Here is a 24,563-nt window from a genome sequence, read left to right as displayed (position 1 = left end):
GATCATTCACTCACTAATGGGTCATTATGTACAGCAATACTGATCATTCAGACACTAATGTGTCATTGTGTGTAGTAATACTGATCATTCAGACACTAATGTGTCATTATGTGTAACAATACTGATCATTCACTCACTAATGTGTCATTATGTGTAGTAATACTGATCATTCACTCACTAATGTGTCATTGTGTGTAGTAATACTGATCATTCAGACATTAATGTGTCATTATGTGTAGTAATACTGATCATTCACTCACTAATGTGTCATTATGTGTAGTAATACTGATCATTCAGACACTAATGTGTCATTGTGTGTAGTAATACTGATCATTCACTCACTAATGTGTCATTATGTGTAGTAATACTGATCATTCAGGCACTAATGTGTCATTGTGTGGAGTAATACTGATCATTCACTCACTAATGTGTCATTATGTGTAGCAATACTGATCATTCAGACACTAATGTGTCATTATGTGTAGTAATACTGATCATTCAGACACTAATGTGTCATTGTGTGTAGCAATACTGATCATTCAGACACTAATGTGTCATTATGTGTAGTAATACTGATCATTCAATCACTAATGTGTCATTATGTACAGTAATACTGATCATTCAGAGACTAATGTGTCATTATGTGTAACAATACTGATCATTCACTCACTAATGTGTCATTGTGTGTAGTAATACTGATCATTCACTCACTAATGTGTCATTGTGTGTAGTAATACTGATCATTCACTCACTAATGTGTCATTGTGTGTAGTAATACTGATCATTCAGAGACTAATGTGTCATTATGTGTAGTAATACTGATCATTCAGACACTAATGTGTCATTATGTTTAGTAATACTGATCATTCAGACACTAATGTTTCATTATGTGTAGCAATACTGATCATTCACTCGCTAATGTGTCATTGTGTGTAGCAATACTGATCATTCAGACACTAATGTGTCATTGTGTGTAGTAATACTGATCATTCAGACACTAATGTGTCATTATGTGTAGTAATATTGATCATTCAGACACTAATGTGTCGTTATGTGTAGTAATACTGATCATTCAGACACTAATGTGTCATTATGTTTAGTCATACTGATCATTCAGACACTAATGTGTCATTATGTGTAACAATACTGATCATTCAGACACTAATGTGTCATTATGTGTAACAATACTGATCATTCAGACACTAATGTGTCATTGTGTGTAGTAATACTGATCATTCAGACACTAATGTGTCATTGTGTGTAGTAATACTGATCATTCACTCACTAATGTGTCATTATGTGTAGCAATACTGATCATTCAGACACTAATGTGTCATTATGTGTAACAATACTGATCATTCAGACACTAATGTGTCATTATGTGTAACAATACTGATCATTAACTCACTAATGTGTCATTATGTGTAGCAATACTGATAATTCAGACACTAATGTGTCATTATGTGTAGCAATACTGATCATTCACTCACTAATGTGTCATTGTGCGTAGTAATACTGATCATTCAGACACTAATGTGTGATTGTGTGTAGTAATACTGATCATTCAGACACTAATGTTTCATTGTGTGTAACAATACTGATCATTCACTCACTAATGTGTCATTATGTGTAGCAATACTGATCATTCACTCACTAATGTGTCATTGTGTGTAGCAATACTGATCATTCAGACACTAATGTGTCATTATGTGTAGCAATACTGATCATTCACTCACTAATGTGTCATTATGTGTAGTAATACTGGTCATTCACTCACTAATGTGTCATTATGTGTAGTAATACTGATCATTCACTCACTAATGTGTCATTGTGTGTAGTAATACTGATCATTCAGACACTAATGTGTCATTGTGTGTAGTAATACTGATCATTTACTCACTAATGTGTCATTATGTGTAGCAATACTGATCATTCACTCACTAATGTGTCATTATGTGTAGTAATGGTGATCATTCAGACACTAATGTGTCATTGTGTGTAGCAATACTGATCATTCAGACACCAATGTGTCATTATGTGTAGCAATACTGATCATTCAGACACTAATGTGTCATTGTGTGTAGTAATACTGATCATTCAGACACTAATGTGTCATTATGTGTAGCAATGCTGATCATACAGACACTAATGTGTCATTATGTGTAGTAATACTGATCATCAGAGACTAATGTGTCATTATGTGTAGCAATACTGATCATTCACTCACTAATGTGTCATTATGTGTAGCAATACTGATCATTCACTCACTAATGTGTCATTATGTGTAGCAATACTGATCATTCACTCACTAATGAGTCATTATGTGTAGCAATACTGATCATTCACTAACTAATGTGTCATTATGTGTAGCAATACTGATCATTCAGACACTAATGTGTCATTGTGTGTAGTAATACTGATCATTCACTCGCTAATGTGTCATTGTGTGTAGCAATACTGATCATTCAGACACTAATGTGTCATTATGTGTAGTAATACTGATCATTCAGACACTAATGTGTCATTATGTGTAGTAATACTGATCATTCAGACACTAATGTGTCATTGTGTGTAGTAATACTGATCATTCACTCGCTAATGTGTCATTGTGTGTAGCAATACTGATCATTCAGACACTAATGTGTCATTATGTGTAGCAATACTGATCATTCACTCGCTAATGTGTCATTGTGTGTAGCAATACTGATCATTCAGGCACTAATGTGTCATTGTGTGTAGTAATACTGATCATTCAGACACTAATGTGTCATTATGTGTAGTAATACTGATCATTCAGACACTAATGTGTCATTGTGTGTAGTAATACTGATCATTCAGACACTAATGTGTCATTATGTGTAGTAATACTGATCATTCAGACACTAATGTTTCATTATGTGTAACAATACTGATCATTCACTCTCTAATGTGTCATTATCTGTAGTAATACTGATCATTCACTCGCTAATGTGTCATTGTCTGTAGCAATACTGATCATTCAGGCACTAATGTGTCATTATGTGTAGTAATACTGTTCATTCAGACACTAATGTGTCATTATGTGTAGTAATACTGATCATTCAGACACTAATGTGTCATTATGTGTAGTAATACTGATCATTCAGACATTAATGTGTCATTATGTGTAGTAATACTGATCATTCACTCACTAATGTGTCATTATGTGTTGTAATACTGATCATTCAGACACTAATGTGTCATTGTGTGTAGCAATACTGATCATTCAGACACTAATGTGTCATTATGTGTAGCAATACTGATCATTCACTCGCTAATGTGTCATTGTGTGTAGCAATACTGATCATTCAGTCACTAATGTGTCATTATGTGTAGCAATACTGATCATTCAGACACTAATGTGTCATTATGTGTAGCAATACTGATCATTCAGACACTAATGTGTCATTATGTGTAGTAATACTGATCATTCAGACACTAATGTGTCATTATGTGTAGCAATACTGATCATTCACTCACTAATGTGTCATTATCTGTAGTAATACTGATCATTCAGACACTAATGTGTCATTGTGTATAGCAATACTGATCATTCACTCACTAATGTGTCATTATGTGTAGCAATACTGATCATTCATTCGCTAATGTGTCATTGTGTGTAGCAATACTGATCATTCAGACACTAATGTGTCATTATGTGTAGTAATACTGATCATTCAGACACTAATGTGTCATTATGTGTAGCAATACTGATCATTCACTCACTAATGTGTCATTATGTGACTACACGTTCTTTGTAATCATTATATTAAAGTATAAGACACTAAAGATCTTGCATGATAAATGGCAAAAATAAATTTTATTTTCAATTGATGATATCTATGATAAACACGATAGAGTGTATGGATGTTTAGGTACACGATATGTTTGTAACTCTGTGTATGTCGCTCTTCTTTTCCTGTTGAAAGAATATCTCTGCATTTATTCACGGCTCTGACCTATGAAATGGAGGTCCAGTGTCTGCATTTCTTCACGAATCTGACCTATGATGTAGAGGTCCCGTGTTGCAGGGGATGTTGGAACGAATAAAAACCTCACTACTGTGGCCCTGAACGCCATATTTAGGTCAAAGGTCAAAATGTGTGAATCGTGAGGTACAGCCAGTGATATCTCTACATACATTCAAGTACATATCATTGAATGGGACGCAACACAATATGCAAACAAATCAATGTTAGAAATTCCAACGTATCCACGAGTTACTGTTCCTTGAATTCTAACCACAATTTACAAAATAAATTGATGTTAGAAATTCCAGTCCGAAGACGAACAGATGCACGAGTTATCGTTCCTCGAATTCTACCAACAATATACAAAACAAATCAATATTAGAAATTCCAGTCCAAAGACGAACAGATGCACGAGTTATCGTTCCTTGAGTTCTAACATTTACGACACAGATCAGAGATGTGTTGTTGTTGTTGTGGGTGTGCTAGACGACTCGGGTAGGGATTCCAAATTTGGTTTCCAGAATCCATTTCTTGAGTCTCTCGGAGAATTCCAGACAGAGCTGTTAAAATATTGTGAAGAAGGAGACGATCTCCTGGAATCTTTTGAATTTCTGGGAGAATTCCAGACAGAACTTGTAAAATATTGTGAAGAAAGAGACGATCTCCTGCCATACCCCGAGTTCCAGATATCGCCATTAAAGTTCTGAAAGCCTCCGTTGTAATTGTGCATAGGGCGGACTTTCTTACATATCTGACAGGTTAAGACATCCGAAATGTACTCACAACAACCCGAACAACATGCATACCAACACCCATAATGTACGTGATCCTCGCCGTCAATCCAAACGCTTTTCTTTCTGAAAAGTGAAGTTACTTGCGAAATAATCACCACGAGATCAACACAGACAAAACAGTATTTCATTGCAAAGAAAAAACATTCGTTTCTTCAAAATTGGTCTTAGCTTTAGATTACCATAAATTAAGTTCACAGTCTGCATAATAACACAAGATATGAGGTGATCACAGCTGAGAGATGAAGGAGGAAACGCCCATTAACGGAAAACACGTTTAAAACCGATCATAAACGGAAAAAACCCACTAAACGGAAAATATACTTAAAGTCGATGATAAACGGAAAACATGCTTAAAATTGTAATTTTTCCCATTCTCATCGGAGTTCACTGTATAACTTACCATATACACGATAGATAAACACTGTATAAGTGATTTACATGGAAATATCGATACCTGTAGAATGAAATGAATTTCCAGTTTCGGTCATAAGAGATATATGATTGAGATTGCAAAAACAACCATGATATAACGTTCAAATCCGCATTCATTAATGGCAGTTACATTGTATGTTAATTCTGAAATTTTTAGTAAAGTTATAATGATCAAAAATACGTTTACAAAGTTTAACTTGTTGAGACCATCTTTGTGCAGCCTTATAGATACGCTGGTATGAATTAGATAAAAAATTAAATCCCCGAGGAGTTGTTTCAAACAGAATAATAGATGTCTCAACTCTTTATTTATTAACATCTCTTCAGAGTCCAAGCTCCACGGCGCTTTTAATCGAATATGTTATGAAACAAGTATGTAACATGGGCAAATTCATTTCAGACAGGTGGACTATCTTATGGTCGAGACCAAACGTTTATTATCTGATACAAAACTTAATTCACAAATCTTTCATCGAGACCTCCTCCCCGTAAAGACTTAATATCATGATCGTTGCTCCAAATCATGCAATAATTCAATACATAACATTCTATATATACGATTCCTAATATTTGTTAAAACGAAGTGTTTAGATAATTTTCATCAAAATGCAATGAAATTAATTCTAGTGATATGTGCATAAAACAATACGATAACTGCTCACGGCGACAAAAAACCTTTTACTGACAAAGAATAGGAGCGTTTGAAAAGGTCAACTCGTACCAAATTCATTCGTGTATTATGATAATGACCGAAACTTGCGGGAGTTTTCATTCCCTCTCTCAAACTTTTTAATCTTCATCCGACATCTATCTTTTGATTGAAAGTGTTAAACAAATGTCATCTCCCTGTTGTCACCCTCGAAACCTCGGGTACATAAATAGTACATTACAAGCCTTACTTGCAGCCTTTGTGACAATGCAGTACCAGTATGCAGTATAGTACACCTATGCTGATCACGAAGAGAAGGAGAAGCATACACGGAATCAGGACAAGACCAGCAGCTGTAAAAAATGTCAGGCAATCCTTAAACGTGAAAGATTCTGAGAATTATATGTAAAAACTAACAACTGTAAAAGATGTCAGGCATTCCTTAAACGTGAAAAATTCTGAGAATTACATGTAAAAACTAACAGCTGTAAAAGATGTTAGGCAACCCTTAAACGTGAAAGATTCTGAGAAAGAGAATTACGTGTAAAAGCTAATAGCAGTAAAAGATGTCAGGCAACCCTTAAACGTGAAAGATTCTGAGAAAGAGAATTATATGTAAAAACCAGCAGCTGTAAAATATTGAACAAACAATCATTAAGGTAACTCCATACTCCCATAATTATCTGATAAAAGGTTACAATGTTTATCTATCTTACTTTATTATTACAACTAATAAATTATCAAATAAAATGTATAGGTCATCATGCTTTTTAAGATGCGAGACATACATTTACAAAATCATATATCAATGTGAGAAAATTGCAATTTTCCTTGAACAGCATTGTCAAATTGTCACAAAAACTGGTTTAAACGATATACATGTAATAGTATTCATAATAATTTCATGAAACTGTTTTACAACACTATTCAAAATTCCTGTAAAAATAAAACAAATATATCGCATAATGAAGTTCATAAAGGATTCAATGAAAACAGAATTATTGCCCTTGGATTCAAAATTTTAAAACATATTATTGACTATCTAGATACATATGTATAACGTACACTCTTGAAATATTTTATCTTGAACAACATTGGAAATTGGGATTGAAATCTACACACCTGTTACCTGGGATTGAAATCTACACACCTGTTACCTGGGATTGAAATCTACACACCTTTTACCTGGAATTGAAATCTACACACCTGTTAATGGGATTGAAATCTACACACCTGTTACCTAGGATTGAAATCTACACACCTGTTAACTGGGATTGAAATCTACACGCCTGTTACCTGGGATTGAAATCTACACACCTGTTAACTGGGATTGAAATCTACATACTTGTTACCTGGGATTGAAATCTACACACCTGTTAACTGGGATTGAAATCTACACACCTGTTACCTGGGATTGAAATCTACACACCTGTTAACTGGGATTGAAATCTACACACTTGTTACCTGGGACTGAAATCTACACGCCTGTTAACTGGGATTGAAATCTACACGCCTGTTACCTGGGATTGAAATCTACACGCCTGTTAACTGGGATTGAAATCTACACCCCTGTTAACTGGGATTGAAATCTACACACCTGTTACCTGGGATTGAAATCTACACACCTGTTAACTGGGATTGAAATCTACACACTTGTTACCTGGGATTGAAATCTACACCCCTGTTATTTGGGATTGAAATCTACACACTTGTTACCTGGGATTGAAATCTACACCCCTGTTATTTGGGATTGAAATCTACACACCTGTTACCTGGGATTGAAATCTACACACCTGTTACCTGGGATTGAAATCTACACACCTGTTAACTGGGATATGGACGCTGCCGTGGTTGTTGTTGTGGTCGTTGTTGTCGTCGTCACCTCGGTGCACGTTGGGGCGGATCCGCTCCAGGATCCGGTCGACCCATCACAGGATCGCGTGGCGGATCCATCTAATTCGTACCCCATCTTACAATAGTACGATATCTGATCGCCATCCACATAGGTTCCCTTCGGTATCACATAATACCCGTTAGAAATGGAAGGTGGAGACGAGCAAGTGGACATTTTTATTTACCCTGCGTTCTCCATATGAGTAAAAAATTCTCAAGCTGGACGTTAAACAATATACATATTTACTCTGCATTGGTTTTAAACCTGTGTCGTGAATGGGTAATGGCTGTCAATGAACAATTACCAGCGGTTTGACACATTGAGATCCTATCTATCATAAGGGGTTTAAAATGATTAAACCTGGTGTTGTTAGCTTACGCGTGATGATTACAAAGCATTACTGGACGACGAACACATACACATCACTGTAGTTGTTATGAAACACACGAGATTATTCTGATTAGAGTTGTTTCTAATTATTCATTATCTAGTTTTTCCTTTGTACATTAGTTTTATTTTATTTATTATTAGTACTTCGTTACTAGCTTGAAAATATGGATGTATATTTAATTGCTGTGATAAAATTTAGAAATTCATTTCAAAATTAAGGATTATCTCCCTCATGCATTGCTCTTGTCCTTAGACGAATTTGACTCCACTTTTTATGGCACTCTGTATTTCCCTATAATAGCTCTAGCAAGTTTATTGTTATTTCAGATTTCAAACATTTCGGTTGAGCATCACTGAAGAGACATTGTTTGTCGAAATGCGCATCTGGTGCATCAAAATTGATACGGTGTAAGATTTACATTATTATACATTTATATAGTATATATTTATCCAATTTAGACAATTGCCCTAAAGCGCTTTACATGTAAAACAATAAAAACAAAAGATAACAAATAGAAAAAGGCATAGAATGATACTAAAACTGAGGTGATTTTTTTTATTTCATAGTTTCATAGACAGACCTTTTGCATGTAAATGCATATTTCTGTAGATATACAATCTACCAGAAGCTAAAGGAAAGACGCTAAAGAAAACGAAAGTTCCTGTGAACAATGAGAAAGTTTCTGTGAAGAATGAGAAAGTTCCTGTGAACAATGAAAAAGTTCCTGTGAACAATGAGAGAGTTCCTGTGAACAATGATAAAGTTGCTGTGAACAATGAGAGAGTTCCTGTGAACAATGAGAGAGTTCCTGTGAACAATGGGAAAGATCCTGTGAACAATGAGAAAGTTCCTGTGAACAATGAGAAAGTTCTTGTGAACACAATCGAAACGTTCCTGTGAACAATGAGAAAGTTCCTGTGAACAATGAGATAGTTCCTGTGAACAATGAGAGATTTCCTGTGAACAATGAGAAAGGTCCTGTGAACAATGCTAAAGTTCCCGTGAACAATGGGAAAGGTCCTATGAACAATGAGAACGTTCATGTGAACAATGAGATAGTTCTTGTGAACACAATCAAAACGTTCCTGTGAACAATGAGAAAGTTTCTGTGAACAATGAGAAAGGTCATGTGAACAATGATAAAGTTCCTGTGAACAATGAGAAAGTTCCTGTAAACAATGAGAAAGTTCCTGTGAACAATGAGATAGTTCCTGTGAACAATGAGAAAGTTCCTGTGAACAATGGGAAAGTTCCTGTGTACAATGGGAAAATTCCTGTGAACAATGAGAAAGGTCCTGTGAACAATGAGAAAGTTCCTGTGAACAATGAGAAAGTTCCTGTGAACAATGAGAAAGTTTCCGTAAACAATGATAAAGTTCCTGTGAACAATGAGAAAGTTCCTGTGTACAATGATAAAGTTCCTGTGAACAATTCGAAAGTTCCTGTGAACAATGGGAAAGGTCCTATGAACAATGAGAACGTTTCTGTGAACAATGAGAGAGTTCTTGTGAACACAATCGAAATGTTCCTGTGAACAATGAGAAAGGTCCTGTGAACAATGAGATAGTTCCTGTGAACAATGAGATAGTTCCTGTGAACAATGAGACAGTTCATGTGAACAATGAGAAAGATGTGAACAATGAGAAAGTTCCTGTGAACAATGAGATAGGTCCTGTGAACAATGAGATAGAACCTGTGAACAATGAGAGAGTTCCTGTGAACGATGAGAAAGTTCCTGTGAACAATGAGAGAGTTCCTGTGAACAATGAGAAAGTTCCGGTGAACAATGAGAAAGGTCCTGTAAAAAATGAAAAATTCTGTGAACAATGAGAAAGTTCTCGTAAACAATGATAAAGTTTCTGTGAACAATGAGAAAGTTCCCGTAAAGAATGATAAAGTTCCTGTGAACAATGATAAAGTTCCTGTGTACAATGAGAAAGTTTCTGTGAACAATGAGAAAGGTCCTGTGAAAAATGATAAAGTTCATGTGAGCAATGATAAAGTTCCTGTGAACAATGAGAAAGTTCCCGTAAACAATGATAAAGTTCCTGTGAACAATGAGAAAGTTCCTGTGAACAATGAGAGAGTTCTTGTGAACAATGAGAGAGTTCCTGTGAACAATAAGAAAGTTCCTGTGAACAATGAGAAAGGTACTGTGAACAATGAGAAAGTTCCTGTGAACAATGAGAAAGTTCCTGTGAACAATGAGAAAGTTCCGGTGAACAATGAGAAAGGTCCTGTAAAAAATGAAAAATTCTGTGAACAATGAGAAAGTTCTCGTAAAAAATGATAAAGTTTCTGTGAACAATATGAAAGTTCCCGTAAACAATGATAAAGTTCCAGTGAACAATGAGAAAGTTCCCGTAAACAATGATAAAGTTCCTGTGAACAATGAGAAAGTTCCTGTGAACAATGAGAGAGTTCTTGTGAACAATGAGAGAGTTCCTGTGAACAATAAGAAAGTTCCTGTGAACAATGAGAAAGGTCCTGTGAACAATGAGAAAGTTCCTGTGAACAATGAGAAAGTTCTTGTGAACAATGAGAGAGTTCCTGTGAACAATGATGAAGTTCCTGTGAACAATGAGAAAGGTCCTGTGAACAATGAGAAAGTTCCTGTGAACAATGAGAGAGTTCCTGTGAACAATGGGAAAGTTCCTGTGAACAATGAGAAAGGTCCTGTGAACAATGAGAAAGTTCCTGTGAACAATTAGAAAGTTCCCGTAAACAATGATAAAGTTCCTGTGAACAATGAGAAAGGTCCCGTAAACAATGATAAAGTTCCTGTGAACAGTGAGAAAGTTCCTGTGTACAATGAGAAAGTTCCTGTGAACAATGAGAAAGGTCCTGTTAACAATGATAAAGTTCCTGTGAACAATGATAAAGTTCTTGTGAACAATGAGAAAGTTCCTGTGAACAATGATAAAGTTCTTGTGAACAATGAGAAAGTTCCTGTGTACAATGAGAAAGGTCCTGTGAACAATGAGAAAGGTCCTGTGAACAATGAGAAAGTTCCTTTATTAGGAAAAACATAACAGGCTCTCCTCAGTAACCATAAAACTCTGGTACCTTATTTTTAAAAAGAAGAAGAAGTAAAAGAAGAAGAAAAGAGGAGAAGAAGACAAGTTTCTAAGTTGGATTTGTTATAGAATCTATATTTCTTTTATTCAATATCTTCATACCGATGCTTTTATTTCTTATATTATGCTTTTATTTCTTCTGTTTTGCTTTTATTTCTTAGAATATGTCTTTATTTCTTATACTATGCCTTTATTTCTTATACTACGACTATTTATTTCTTCTAATATATGGTTTTGTTTCTAATAATATTCTTTTATTTCTTATACTATGACTTTATTCTTATACTATGACTTTATTTCTTATACTATGCTAATTCTTATACTATTCCTTTATTTCTTCTAATATATGCTTTTATTTCTTATATTATGCCTTTATATCTTTTACTATGCCTTTATTTCTTTTACTTTGCCTTTATTTCTTTTATTATGCCTTTATTTCTTTTACTATGCCTTTATTTCTTTTACTATGCCTTTATTTCTTTTATTATGCTTTTATTTCTTATCTGACGTTTTTATTTTATTTTCAATGCTTTTATTTCTTATACAATGATTTTACTCCGATGCTATGCTTTTATTTCTTATACTATGCTTTGATTTTTGAACTATGCTTTTTTATAAAATGTGTGTACATGTATTATTTACAAAACTTAATTAGTAAAAAATTATTATTAGTTTGAAAGTATATCTCAGGATTATAAAAATTTAGAAGAGTTAGGGTTGTAAATATCTTGCTATTGTGTAATGCATGCTATTCTGATAAGCGGAAAAACCTGTTAGTAACATGTTTACTAGCTGTACCCGGAAACTGTACCCGGAGTTTTACGTATTTGTCTTCCAGAATTCCCTCTCGGTGAATTACCTGATAGTTAGTCCGTCGTTGTAAGCCAGACATAAGTTTTTGTCTATCATATGATTGTTTAAGTTAAACACGAAGTCTTTTGATAAAAATAACGACCTTCACCATCAGTAGTGCTGGAGCCTGGAACTGTTAAACATTTTTCTATTAATATGTACAAAGAAAGGTAAGCGAAATTAACTCAGACTGCACCTTCATATTAAAAAAGGATGGACAGGGAGTCCTAATTCTCTCTTATCTCCCTTTGTCTCTCCTCTTCCTCGTCCCCTCACTCTTGTGAACTCAGTTCCGCCTGTTCCTCTCTCATTCTATTATCTCACCATCACATTTTATCTATCCGTCTACACTAACACATCTGCATCTCACACAAAGAACTCAGACGGTCATTAACAACATTGACTCATTATCAACAAGTTAATCATATTTTAATGCAATATAAATAAATAAATAAATAAATAAGGCAATCAATGAAATCTGTCACCATGGTGTCACATGAGTGTATAGATTTGAAAATACAATAATCGAAAGCACACTGGGGAGATATCAAGATATCAAGAAATAGAATAAGAATATGAATAACATTAAGTGATTGTCCATTGAAAACCAGACACTGTCTATAGTACTTATGACAAATGAAATATCAGAATACTTTAACTCAATTATGACGTCACATCTGTGTACAAGTAATAAAGGCGGAAAATCAATTATGCCGTCACATCTGTTTACAAATAATAATCGGAGTAAACACTGTCAGCCTCTTCGTGGAAGTGTACTGCACAAGATTGGTCCGCTTTACCGATCAATGACCACGGGCGGACATATTTCCTGATATTCAATGAATAATTATAATCATTAAAGAGGATAATTCAATAACATCACACCAATGACCTGGGTCCAGTTGCACAAAAGTTGGTAAATTTTCGCTGAAATATAACTTCAAGTTAACGCCATATAGATTCTCAAGTTAATGGCAAGTTAGCTATCAGTTAAATGTAACTAACCTTCGTGCAACTGGGTCCAGATGCTAATCCTTTTGTTAAAAGGAGATATATAATCATGTAAAATATTTCGATTTCATTGGTAAACAAAAACATCTACAATCTTGACACGGATACATAGTACATGTATGTTGATAGGGATTCATAGTAATACATTAATGTTGACACGGATACATAGTAATACATTAATGTTGACACGGATACATAGTAATACATTAATGTTGACACGGATACATAGTAATACATTGATGTTGACACGGATACACAGTAATACATTAATGTTGACACGGATACACAGTAATACATTAATGTTGACACGGATACATAGTACATGTATGTTGATAGGGATTCATAGTAATACATTAATGTTGACACGGATACATAGTAATACATTAATGTTGACACGGATACATAGTAATACATTAATGTTGACACGGATACATAGTACATGTATATTGATAGGGATTCATAGTAATACATTAATCTTGACACGGATACATAGTACATGTATATTGATAGGGTTACATAGTAATAAATTAATGGCACCAATTATAGTATTGTTCAATCAGACACTCGGTTGCCTCCGCAAATCTCCGACGAGCAGAGAGTCTGGTAAAGACACGCGATGATAACTGTTACCGCTAGGGAGCGCTAATTTAGTTTCGGTTTGATTCCCTGGCATTTTAACAGTCAATTCCGAGATTTGATGCTAATTAGTTAATCCTTCATTAGTGATACTAATGGGAAAATCATTTCTATTACATGTACATAGAAAAAATACTGTCTTTGTCAGCTGTAAAGTTTGCTTTCACTTTTGCCTCCTTAAGTAATTTTGCTAAAACTTTTTTTTTATTATTTCCCGTGGGTAGAACAGCAAATAAATCATTTCCTTTTACAAAAGTTTTTATAAACTCTCTAGTTGTAAATCCTTAAACTTAAACGGCAAATTTAATCTATTACAAATTTCTTCGGTAGTCGTTATTTTGGAGGAGTGTTGAATCAACCAATCAAATTAAATACCGATATTTTGGTAAGCCTCGTTCTGACGTTACAAACTTCATCGCGTGTCTTTACAAGACTCTCTGCTCGTCGGGGATTTACGGAGAAAGCTGAGTGTCTGGTTGAACGAGACTATAATTGGTCAACAAAATATGTTGGATGAGATGATGGGACGAGAAATTATGTTTGTTTATACAATGCACACATATTCAGGAAGTTACCGAAACGGTGGGAAATCTGTCAACCATGATTAATGCACCACGCGTATATTATGTCATCACGGGGTTAGTTCGTACTCTTGTTATTCTTTCGTATGTCGTATTTATAGGGTTAGTTCGTACTCTGGTTATTCCGTCGTATCTCATTTTTATGGGGTCGCCAGTAATCCTTCAGCTCTTTAGCCACTTTCTTTGTCGTCACAACCTCCTCTAATCGCAACTCCTTCTGATTTCCTGTCTGTATGCTCAACGACCTCACGGCGGGTTTGGGAACCTGAGTTGGTGGCGGAGTGATATTATTTGTATGATAACACCGGCGACACCCGGATGTACAACAGTGAATACAACACGTATAACAGCATCCGGTCTCCACTTCCTCTTCTTCATATTTCGCACGTGTAAATTGACTGTTTATAAAATCAAGCATTCAATCCATAAGCCATATCATTAATCGATAAGTCAGTCAATAAGCAAATTTATCTATTGATCAATAAATCAAACGTAACCTCTAATACCAACGAGAAGAGCATATAACGATACGAAAATTGTTGATGATACCTTTCTGACCGATGACACAGAAATAGAATTGAAATGAACGAAATAAACACTCTTATTGCTTAACGTTTGATAATTTACGGAAATAAATAGGTAGGGGGAGATAAATAGCTATTGGGTGTAGATATAGAAAACTTAGTGCTGATACTTACCGGCAAAGAATCTGGCAATATTTCAGGATGACCAAACCCACGATACACACAAAGATCAGAGCCAGGAACCCGGATAATCCAATAGACATGTACAACCATTCTGAAAGTCAATACTATGTAATATCACTAAAATAGATCAAGTCAATATTATTCAATATTACAAAAATAGATAGAAAGGTGGTTACAGGTTGTTTTGTTTTCTCTACATGGGATGATTGTTGTTATAGCAAAATTCCGTGTTCAATAACTTGTGACTGAAGTGGATAGACACAATTATAGTACAGGTTTATGATACTAATTATACACTTACAGATGAGTGATAATCACACACTAATTACAGGTGGTTGTTAATTACAAACTAATTACAGGTGGTTGTTAATTACACACTAATTACAGTTGGATGATAATACCATTGAGAGGACTCTCAGTCGTTGTGGTAGTTGTGCTAGCGGTGGTTGTGGTGGTGGAACAGATAGGCGCACTTCCCGTCCAGTTCCCGGTGTCTCCATCACACTCCCGGATGGGGTTGCCTTGTAAAAAATAGGTCCATCCGCAATAGTAGTAGATACGATCGCCATCCACGTAGTAAGGTTTGGCGATCACAAAATAGCCATTGCTGATCCCGTTCGGATCTGAACAGTTATAGGCCGACATTACGTCACACTACACGTCACACTACACCCGACAGGACTTCTTCTCTGAAGGAAATAAATCTCACTTTTTCATGTTGAGTGTTAACACAACCACGAACAGGTTAACCATCAGCACACGATACGTAGGCATGTATTGTCTTGTATTCTCACAGTTGAGACTAGGACATTATGTTAGTTCATTAGAACCCTGTGACCTATTTAATGACTTTAAACGTCTATCAGCGTGTATCTTGTGTACGCTTAATTAAGGTTGACAAATGCATCAATAGAGGCCATTTAACGTTACATTATTTTGACCGATAGTCTGTAGTAACAATACCCTTATACATTCTATATACTGTATCTGCCGATGATATTTACACAACCCACTGCATGTCACCGATCATGAATTCTATGCCAGTGTAAAATGATTCTATGTAATTGTCACGACTTACATTTACATGTAATTAGGTGAGACGCAATGTTGTTCTAAAAATTCATCTGATTTAAAAAAGAATATCAATTCAGTACACACCTTTCTTCATCGTGAGGAAAACACGACGCCTTGCTAAATACTTATAGAAACACGGTACTACTCCGTAAATAGCGAAAGTATTCCGAATGTCTCCAACGTAGGAAGCCTTACTAAGGACTTAGAGAAACACGATACTAGTCCGTAAATAACGAAAGTATTTCGAATGTCTCTAATCTACCGGTAGGAATCCTTGTTCAGTACTTAAAGAAACACGATACACTGTACTAGTCCGTAAATAGCGAAAGTATTTCGAATGTCTCTAACCTAGGAAGCCTTGCTAAGGACTTAGAGAAACACGATACTAGTCCGTAAATAACGAAAGTATTCCGAATGTCTCTAACCTAGGAAGCCTTGCTAAGGACTTAGAGAAACACGATACTAGTCCGTAAATAACGAAAGTATTCCGAATGTCTCTAACCTAGGAAGCCTTGCTAAGGACTTAGAGAAACACGATACTAGTCCGTAAATAACGAAAGTATTCCGAATGTCTCTAACCTAGGAAGCCTTGCTAAGGATTTATAGACACACAACACTAGTCCGTATATAGCAAAGTATTCCGAATGTTTCTAACCTAGGAAGCCTTACTAAGGACTTATAGACACGCGATGCTAGTCCGTATATAGCAAAAGTATTCCGAATGTTTCTAACCTAGGAAGCCTAGCTTACTAAGGACTTATAGACACGCGATGCTAGTCCGTATATAGCAAAGTATTCCGAATGTTTCTAACCTAGGAAGCCTTACTAAGGACTTATAGACATGCGATGCTAGTCCGTATATAGCAAAAGTATTCCGAATGTTTCTAACCTAGGAAGCCTTACTAAGGACTTATAGACACGCGATGCTAGTCCGTATATAGCAAAGTATTCCGAATGTTTCTAACCTAGGAAGCCTTACTCAGTACTTATAGATCCGAGACCCAGGAATGTACGTAGAAATGGTACATATACGTGGTAATTTTTATTTACTGCCTCAATGATTAAAGTGTAGATTCATAAATAAATCGTAATTCTCGGCAACCAGATGTTCTGTGTTGATCAATACACGATTCTAATCGAATTTTGAAAGCATGGAATATGTACGCATTTGTTGGCCGAAGACATACACACGACGGTCGTGCAAACGGTAGATTTTTAAAGACATTATCTGCACAACAAAATTTGTCAACAATAAACCAAAGCTCAGGAGTTGATTATCTTTACTATAGAAATAGACAATACACTATAGAATTAGACAATATACTATAGAATTAGATAATATATTATAGAATTAGACAATACACTATAGAACTAGACAATACACTATAGAACTAGACAATATACTATAGAATAAGATAATATACTATAGAACTAGATAATGCATTACAGAAGTAGACAATACACTATAGAATTAGACAATATACTGTAGAATTAGATAATATACTATAGAATTAGATAATATACTACAGAATTAGACAATACACTACAGAATTAGATAATACACTATAGAATTAGACAATATACTATAGAATTATACAATATACTATAGAATTATACAATATACTATAGAATTAGACAATATACTATAGAACTAGATAATGCATTACAGAATTAGATAATATACTATAGAATCAGACAATATACTATAGAACTAGACAATATGCTATAGAATTAGATAATATACTATAGAACTAGACAATATACTATAGAACTAGACAATATGCTATAGAATTAGATAATATACTATAGAACTAGACAATACACTATAGAACTAGACAATATGCTATAGAATTAGATAATACACTATAGAATTAGACAATACACTATAGAACTAGACAATACACTATAGAACTAGACAATATACTGTAGAATTAGATAATATACTATAGAATTAGATAATATACTACAGAATTAGACAATACACTACAGAATTAGATAATACACTATAGAATTAGACAATACACTATTAATAGAATTATACAATATACTATAAAATTAGACAATATACTATAGAACTAGACAATACACTATAGAATTAGATAATATACTATAGAATCAGACAATATACTATAGAACTAGACAATATGCTATAGAATTAGATAATATACTATAGAACTAGACAATATGCTATAGAATTAGATAATATACTATAGAACTAGACAATATACTATAGAACTAGACAATATGCTATAGAACTAGACAATACACTATAGAATTAGACAATATACTATAGAATTAGATAATATACTATAGAACTAGACAATACACTATAGAATTAGACAATACACTATGGAATTAGACAATACACTATAGAGCTAAACAATACACTATAGAACTAGACAATACACTATGGAATTAGACAATATACTATAGAACTAGACAATATACTATAGAACTAGACAATATACTATTTATAAAATTAGACAATATACTATAGAATAAAACAATAGTGTTCTTTCTCTTTTATATGTTTAGTTAACGTAAGGACTAATTCAAAACTTTGCTATTTTTTTTATTGCTGAAAATTGATTGACTACTGAGGTACCCATATATAATATTAACCGTGGGGTATTTTGAAGGGGTGGACCACCTAAATTGACTGATTAATAATTATTGCTTTGATCATTTACTAAAAAGAGTCTAGCTTTAATACATGCACATGTGTTATAATTCTGAACTTTGAACTCATTTGTCAAAATTGAAAGTTTGAAATTTTTATCAGATGATTGTATAAACATCTCATTTTAATTCTTTGAAAAAATATCAGAAGCATTAAGATTTAAAATCACACAAATCAAATATATATTGAACTAATAGATAACTGAGGAAATATCGTGATCGGTCTCAATTCGTGCAGGTAAGAGCTTTAATTAGCACGATCGCCGTATAGTGAAAATGTCGCGCGACAGTCGTGCCGATAGACAATTCCTTTTTCGAGTTAGTGCTCTTTATATTCTATAATATATTTACGTGATATTTTCAATCAAATATGAGATGAGCACGTCATAGAAGACTTTCTTTATTGATACATTGAATGATTACTTAGAACCTGTCAGCCTTTGTAGTACTACACACTGATGTTTGTCATAATGTCTTGACACAACAGTTGCGTTACAATGTATTTAAATTACAGCGAACTACATCGTCATTATGGCCGACTTCCTTTTAAAACATGAATCAAAATATAACTATCAGCAATATTTGTGTATTCCTTTTAAATTTGATTGCATAGCTGGGTAGCTCAGTCGATTAGCATGTCGTCTGCTGATATGTGAATCGCGGATTTGAGCAGGGGCTTTTAATTTTTGTTCTTTGCTTTCTACTAAAACTGCATTTCTTGACTAAATAAAGTAAATTTAAAAGTTTTCAATTTTAAGATAGCATTGTTAAAGCCCTGTAAAGACAGGTGGCTAGTTCTGTGTGGAGAAAGCAGGGAGAGGGCTAAAATAGCCTATGCTTGCTGCCCGATCCCATTCACTTTGTGAATAAAATATAGTTTAAATTAGAAAGCATATTGATGAATATAATCTCTATCGGACACATCACAGCTAACGAAGAGAGTGGATTCTATATCATAATCTACACCACGCCGGCCATAACTTATTTATCTCTTACTTTTCCTTTCCTTTTGTTTGTAGCTATAGATGTACGCCTCTTGTGGTTTTCTTCTTTTTATTTTTATTTATTTTTCTATTCACGATTCATTATAAGACGACTTATCATTATCTTTTATTATCTGTTGTACCTCACGTACCACTGATTGATGGTGTGAGCGAAATAAATGAACTTGAACTTGTACTTCGATGTGAGAATGTGAAATATAGACCGTGTGTTCACCGGGTGCAGTCGTGTTCCAGACACACGTACAGTTTTTTTTTTTCTGTGGTTTTACAAAAATAATTTTAATTACAAATGTCTGCGGAGAGAGAGAGAGTGAATGCATGTCAAAGAAAATTGACTCGAATTATTTACATTTCTGAAATTGTTTTGTTTTCACGCTTATAACCTTGAGGTTATCCGGGACGTCAACATATCACGTGATATATATAAGCATTTATACGATTCTGTCTGACTACTTAGTGTCAAGTCGAATATCTTATTACCATTCAAGTGTCGATCAAATTAAAAAATAAATACATTAAACATAGCAATTTACACAGATGTTTATTTCATACGTTTCAAGTACACTGCAGTTGAAAAGTACATGATAATATGTTAGGCACGGATTGCGCATTGATATCGAGGGACTATTTATAGGATCCCTGGCAACGCATGGGAGGTAGATAAGACCAATTTAATTAGTTCCCGTTCTAAATGGTATATTGTCATATCATTGAAATATGAACTTAAAACTTGGTTTTCAATGCTATTCAGACTTTTGATATAACGTCTGGCGTGTTTTCTCCTGAGGCGTTATCTGTGAAGAACACTGCAAACAGAATTTAGAGCAGGTCCAAGAGGCCTGGTAAGAGCAAATCATACAAATTCTGGCAAACACCGCGCACCGAGAATATACTTTTGAAGTAAGTTGTTTAACTCCGTGTCTAAAAGAAAATCTAAGATATTAAAAAAGTGTCACACAGAGATGAAATAGCATTTTCTTATATATATATATATATATATATATATATATATATATATATATATATACATAAATTCATTGTTATTTATTACAATTCTTTAGGCTGGACAAAGATAAATCTAAACGAGAATTTACACATCAATAAATTCAAAAACGCTTTGTATACATACGCTCCCGAAAACAAATAACATAGTCCAGAGAAACTATTCAAATTTTTTTAATTGATAATATGGGGAACAATTAGAATTATAAGAATCAAATATTATTTTTGAAGAATTTATCGATGTGTGAACTCGGGACAATTTACTCACAAACTTAACATAAAAGTGCTTTCCACAGAATGAAACGGAATCTGGAAGTCTGAGGAGATATTTACCACAAAATGAAACGGAATCTGGAAGTCTGAGGAGATATTTACCCCAAAACCAAACGGAATCTGAAAGTCTGGGGAGATATTTACCACAAAATGAAACGGAATCTGGAAGTCTGAAGAGATATTTACCACAAAATGAAACGGAATCTGGAAGTCTGAGGATATATTTACCACAAAATCAAACGGAATCTGGAAGTCTGAGGAGATATTTACCACAAAATCAAACGGAATCTGGAAGTCTGAGGAGATATTTACCACAGAATCAAACGGAATCTGAAAGTCTGGGGAAATGTTTACATGTCTTTCTGCGGAGAAGAAATATTGCATAATGAAAATATTTGCCTGCAAATGGTAATTTTTAGAACGTGTCATATGGGAATTTTTTCCCGACAATCTTCAGATTAACATTTCAAAACTTAACTAATCAGTCAATATAGTTATTCTGATAATTAATCAGTCAATATAGTTATTCTGATAATTAAGCAGTTAATATAGTTATTCTGATAACCAATCCGTCAATATAGTTATTCTGATAATTAATCAGTCAATATAGTTATTCTGATAAACAATCCGTCAATATAGTTATTCTGATAATTAATCAGTCAATATAGTTATTCTGATAATTAATCAGTCAATATAGTCATTCTGATAATTAATCAGTTAATATAATTATTCTGATAATTAAGCAGTTAATATAGTTATTCTGATAATTAATCCGTCAATATAGTTATTCTGATAATTAAGCAGTTAATATAGTTATTCTGATAATTAATCCGTCAATATAGTTATTCTGATAATTAATCAGTTAATATAGTTATTCTGATAATTAATCAGTTAATATAGTTATTCTGATAATTAATCAGTCAATATAGTTATTCTGATAACTAATCAGTTAATATAGTTATTCTGATAAATTCTTCCAAGGGACAGCGTTTTATAAAACAAATCCAAACGGGTAATTATTTCATCCGATTGATTAGTTATTTAGTTATCAATCATTTTTGTTTACAGTTCTATCTTAAGAACCCGATTGATCCCAATGGAAAGAAATGTATTTAAAAAAATTCGGACGTCTTCAGACTCTTTGAACATTGAGAAGGACAGGCATAAAAATATTTCAAGAAGTAATAGGATTTGTACATTTTGTAACCTAAATGATTTAGAAGACAAATTTCATTCCATTTCAAAATTTCCTTTTTATAACGGTTTAAGAATTAAATATATCAAAAATACAAAACAAAAAATCATTACTAGAAATCCAGTGTCTTCAAATTAGTAAAATGTCTTAGTGTAAATAATACAAAAGATCTCAATAATTTAGAAAAGTTCCTACACCAGGCTACAAAGTTGCGATCTTCATGTAATTTATGAATTCTGTACTTGCTACGACATTCACCTGTACTTTTGTATGTATGTTGAACTGCATTGATTTTATATCCTCAAAATTGTGTCTGTATGTCTACTCACGCTCTATTATCTTATTTGTATATATTTGTAAATATTTTGTATTTATAACTGATGAGCTATATAGCTTAAGGAAAGAAATAATAATAATAATAATAAAAAGAATTTGAATCTGAATCTATCAGTAGGTCAATATAAGTATTATTGCCTTTGTATAAAGCGCTCATCTATTTTCAGGGTATGCGTGGCCTTAACTATATGCCGATACACTATGATCACTGAATTCTAGAATTAAGAAAAAAATTGTCCGCGTCATAAGAAGTGATCAGGTTTATCTATTACATCTGTATCCCTGGGCAATATTTCGCGGCGGAGAGGATCCCCTGTCGTCCAAGACCATAATATCGGTCAATGAATAACGATGATGTGCAGATTCCATACGGTCAGCGAGATATCGAATACACATTTTAATCAAAGCCCCGCGGAGTGGACACACAGTAGACAGATCAAATATTTAAATTCCCCCGTTCTAATGAAGACCTCTCATCCTACTGTCACCTAATATATGGCTAACTCATCTACAAAGTACACGGTTTTATTATTTTTGATATAAGATTAAGCGACAGTTGTTTGAATTCCTCTTCACTACGTGTCTTCCTATTTTAAGATAAAATTGGTACGTCCCAACATTTCAAATATTTAATAGCCTACCGAATAAAGCGAGAGGTGACAATCTATGAGAAATATTTCGGAGATCTGTAGGGTAAAGATTACTTGACGAATGTTTATCTATCGTGACGTCAGACAGGAATTAACACCTCTAATCAGGATGGCTCACTACACCTTGGAATAGTTTCTCCAATCAGTACGAACTGATTTAATCACAAAAGATATGGTGATGTATAATAAGTATATATGCCGAAAAGGCAGAAAATATGCAAATTTTGGATAAAAACATGATTTTCAAAATAATTATCTCAACACATATGAACAAAAGACTCTGACGGATTTGAACTCGAGATCTGCGGTTCACCACCCCAATGCTTTGACCACTGAGCTACGATCGATGACAGACAAGCGAATCGATCGATACAAATTATTTTACAAAACATTTAAATCGCCATATTGTGACTTAGTGCCATAAAGAGTGTAAGCTTTATTGCAGTGAGCTACCGTAGCGCTCCAGATTAAAGCATTGCTTCACTTTATCTTCCCCGTAATACAGGCTCATAAAATCGGGGGGGGGGGGGGGGGGGGGGGGGGGGGGAATCCTCCATGTTTTTCTTTTCTTTTCAGACGATGACCGCTGTTTGTTATTTTGTCTTGCAAGTAAAATATATCTTGGATCCCCCCCCCCTATTTTCAACAGTAGTAGTGAATGAGAAGAATGTAAGCTTGAAAGTTATAAATAAAACTATTTTGCAAAGTATTAAGGATTTATTTATTACATTTCAAGCCAACTTCCAATTCTTCTTACGGTCACCTCTTTGAAAAACGACGATTCGTGCCTGGGATACATGCCATCCTAATGAAATCCATCACCGAATCAGATATTCTATCATATCTTTTTATTGCATTGTTGCTATAACCGTCATGTCTCAATGATATTTCAAAGGTGAAGATAACGAACAGTGTTCATTCTCATAACTTCTATAAGAAATACAAAATAGAGAGTTGGGAAAACACGAACCCCTGGACACACCAGAGGTGGGATCAGGTCCCTAGGGGGAGTAAGCATCCCCTGTTGACCGGTCACACCCGCCGTAAGCCCTATATCTTGATCAAATAATAGTTCTTTTTGCATCATCGACGACTTGTAATCTGATATTGTTCCATCTTTCTGTTCTTTTTTCCTGCTTGGTGACAGTATCACGTGTCCTCTTTCCAAAATGTTCCTCATCGCAAGACCAAGCTTGAGAGATGTATATTGTACTTATTGAGAGATGCATATCATTGAGAGATGTATATTATACTTATTGAGAGATGTATATTATACTTATTGAGAGATGTATATTATACTTATTGAGAGATGTATATTATACTTATTGAGAGATGTA

The 24,563-nt window shown here is 34.1% G+C and overlaps 3 protein-coding genes across 3 annotated transcripts; 1 reads left to right on the top strand and 2 right to left on the bottom strand.

Moving 5' to 3' along the window:
* Positions 1 to 3,818: 3,818 nt before the first annotated feature.
* Positions 3,819 to 8,055, bottom strand: LOC125677931 (uncharacterized). Its single transcript, XM_048916043.2, has 3 exons — positions 7,686 to 8,055; positions 6,115 to 6,217; positions 3,819 to 4,846 (listed from the first exon to the last, which is right to left on the bottom strand). Exons 1-3 carry the CDS (start codon positions 7,930 to 7,932, stop codon positions 4,441 to 4,443), a joined length of 756 nt encoding a protein of 251 aa, XP_048772000.1. The 5' UTR covers positions 7,933 to 8,055; the 3' UTR covers positions 3,819 to 4,440.
* LOC130048751 (uncharacterized) lies at positions 8,041 to 9,683 on the top strand. The gene is made up of 3 exons (XM_056145794.1): positions 8,041 to 8,067; positions 8,759 to 9,045; positions 9,209 to 9,683. The coding sequence occupies exons 1-3, from the start codon at positions 8,041 to 8,043 to the stop codon at positions 9,681 to 9,683; spliced, it is 789 nt and encodes a 262-aa protein (XP_056001769.1).
* Positions 9,684 to 12,491: 2,808 nt separating this feature from the next.
* On the bottom strand, positions 12,492 to 15,791 carry LOC125655294 (uncharacterized). Its single transcript, XM_048885539.2, has 3 exons — positions 15,415 to 15,791; positions 15,005 to 15,104; positions 12,492 to 14,704 (listed from the first exon to the last, which is right to left on the bottom strand). The coding sequence occupies exons 1-3, from the start codon at positions 15,656 to 15,658 to the stop codon at positions 14,410 to 14,412; spliced, it is 639 nt and encodes a 212-aa protein (XP_048741496.2). The 5' UTR covers positions 15,659 to 15,791; the 3' UTR covers positions 12,492 to 14,409.
* Positions 15,792 to 24,563: the final 8,772 nt, after the last annotated feature.

Source organism: Ostrea edulis, chromosome 7 (genome assembly GCF_947568905.1).
Source record: "Ostrea edulis chromosome 7, xbOstEdul1.1, whole genome shotgun sequence".
Classification (NCBI taxonomy): Eukaryota; Metazoa; Mollusca; class Bivalvia; order Ostreida; family Ostreidae; genus Ostrea; species Ostrea edulis.
Note: the sequence above shows the minus strand (reverse complement) of the source record. Positions and strands in the feature narration are given on the sequence as shown.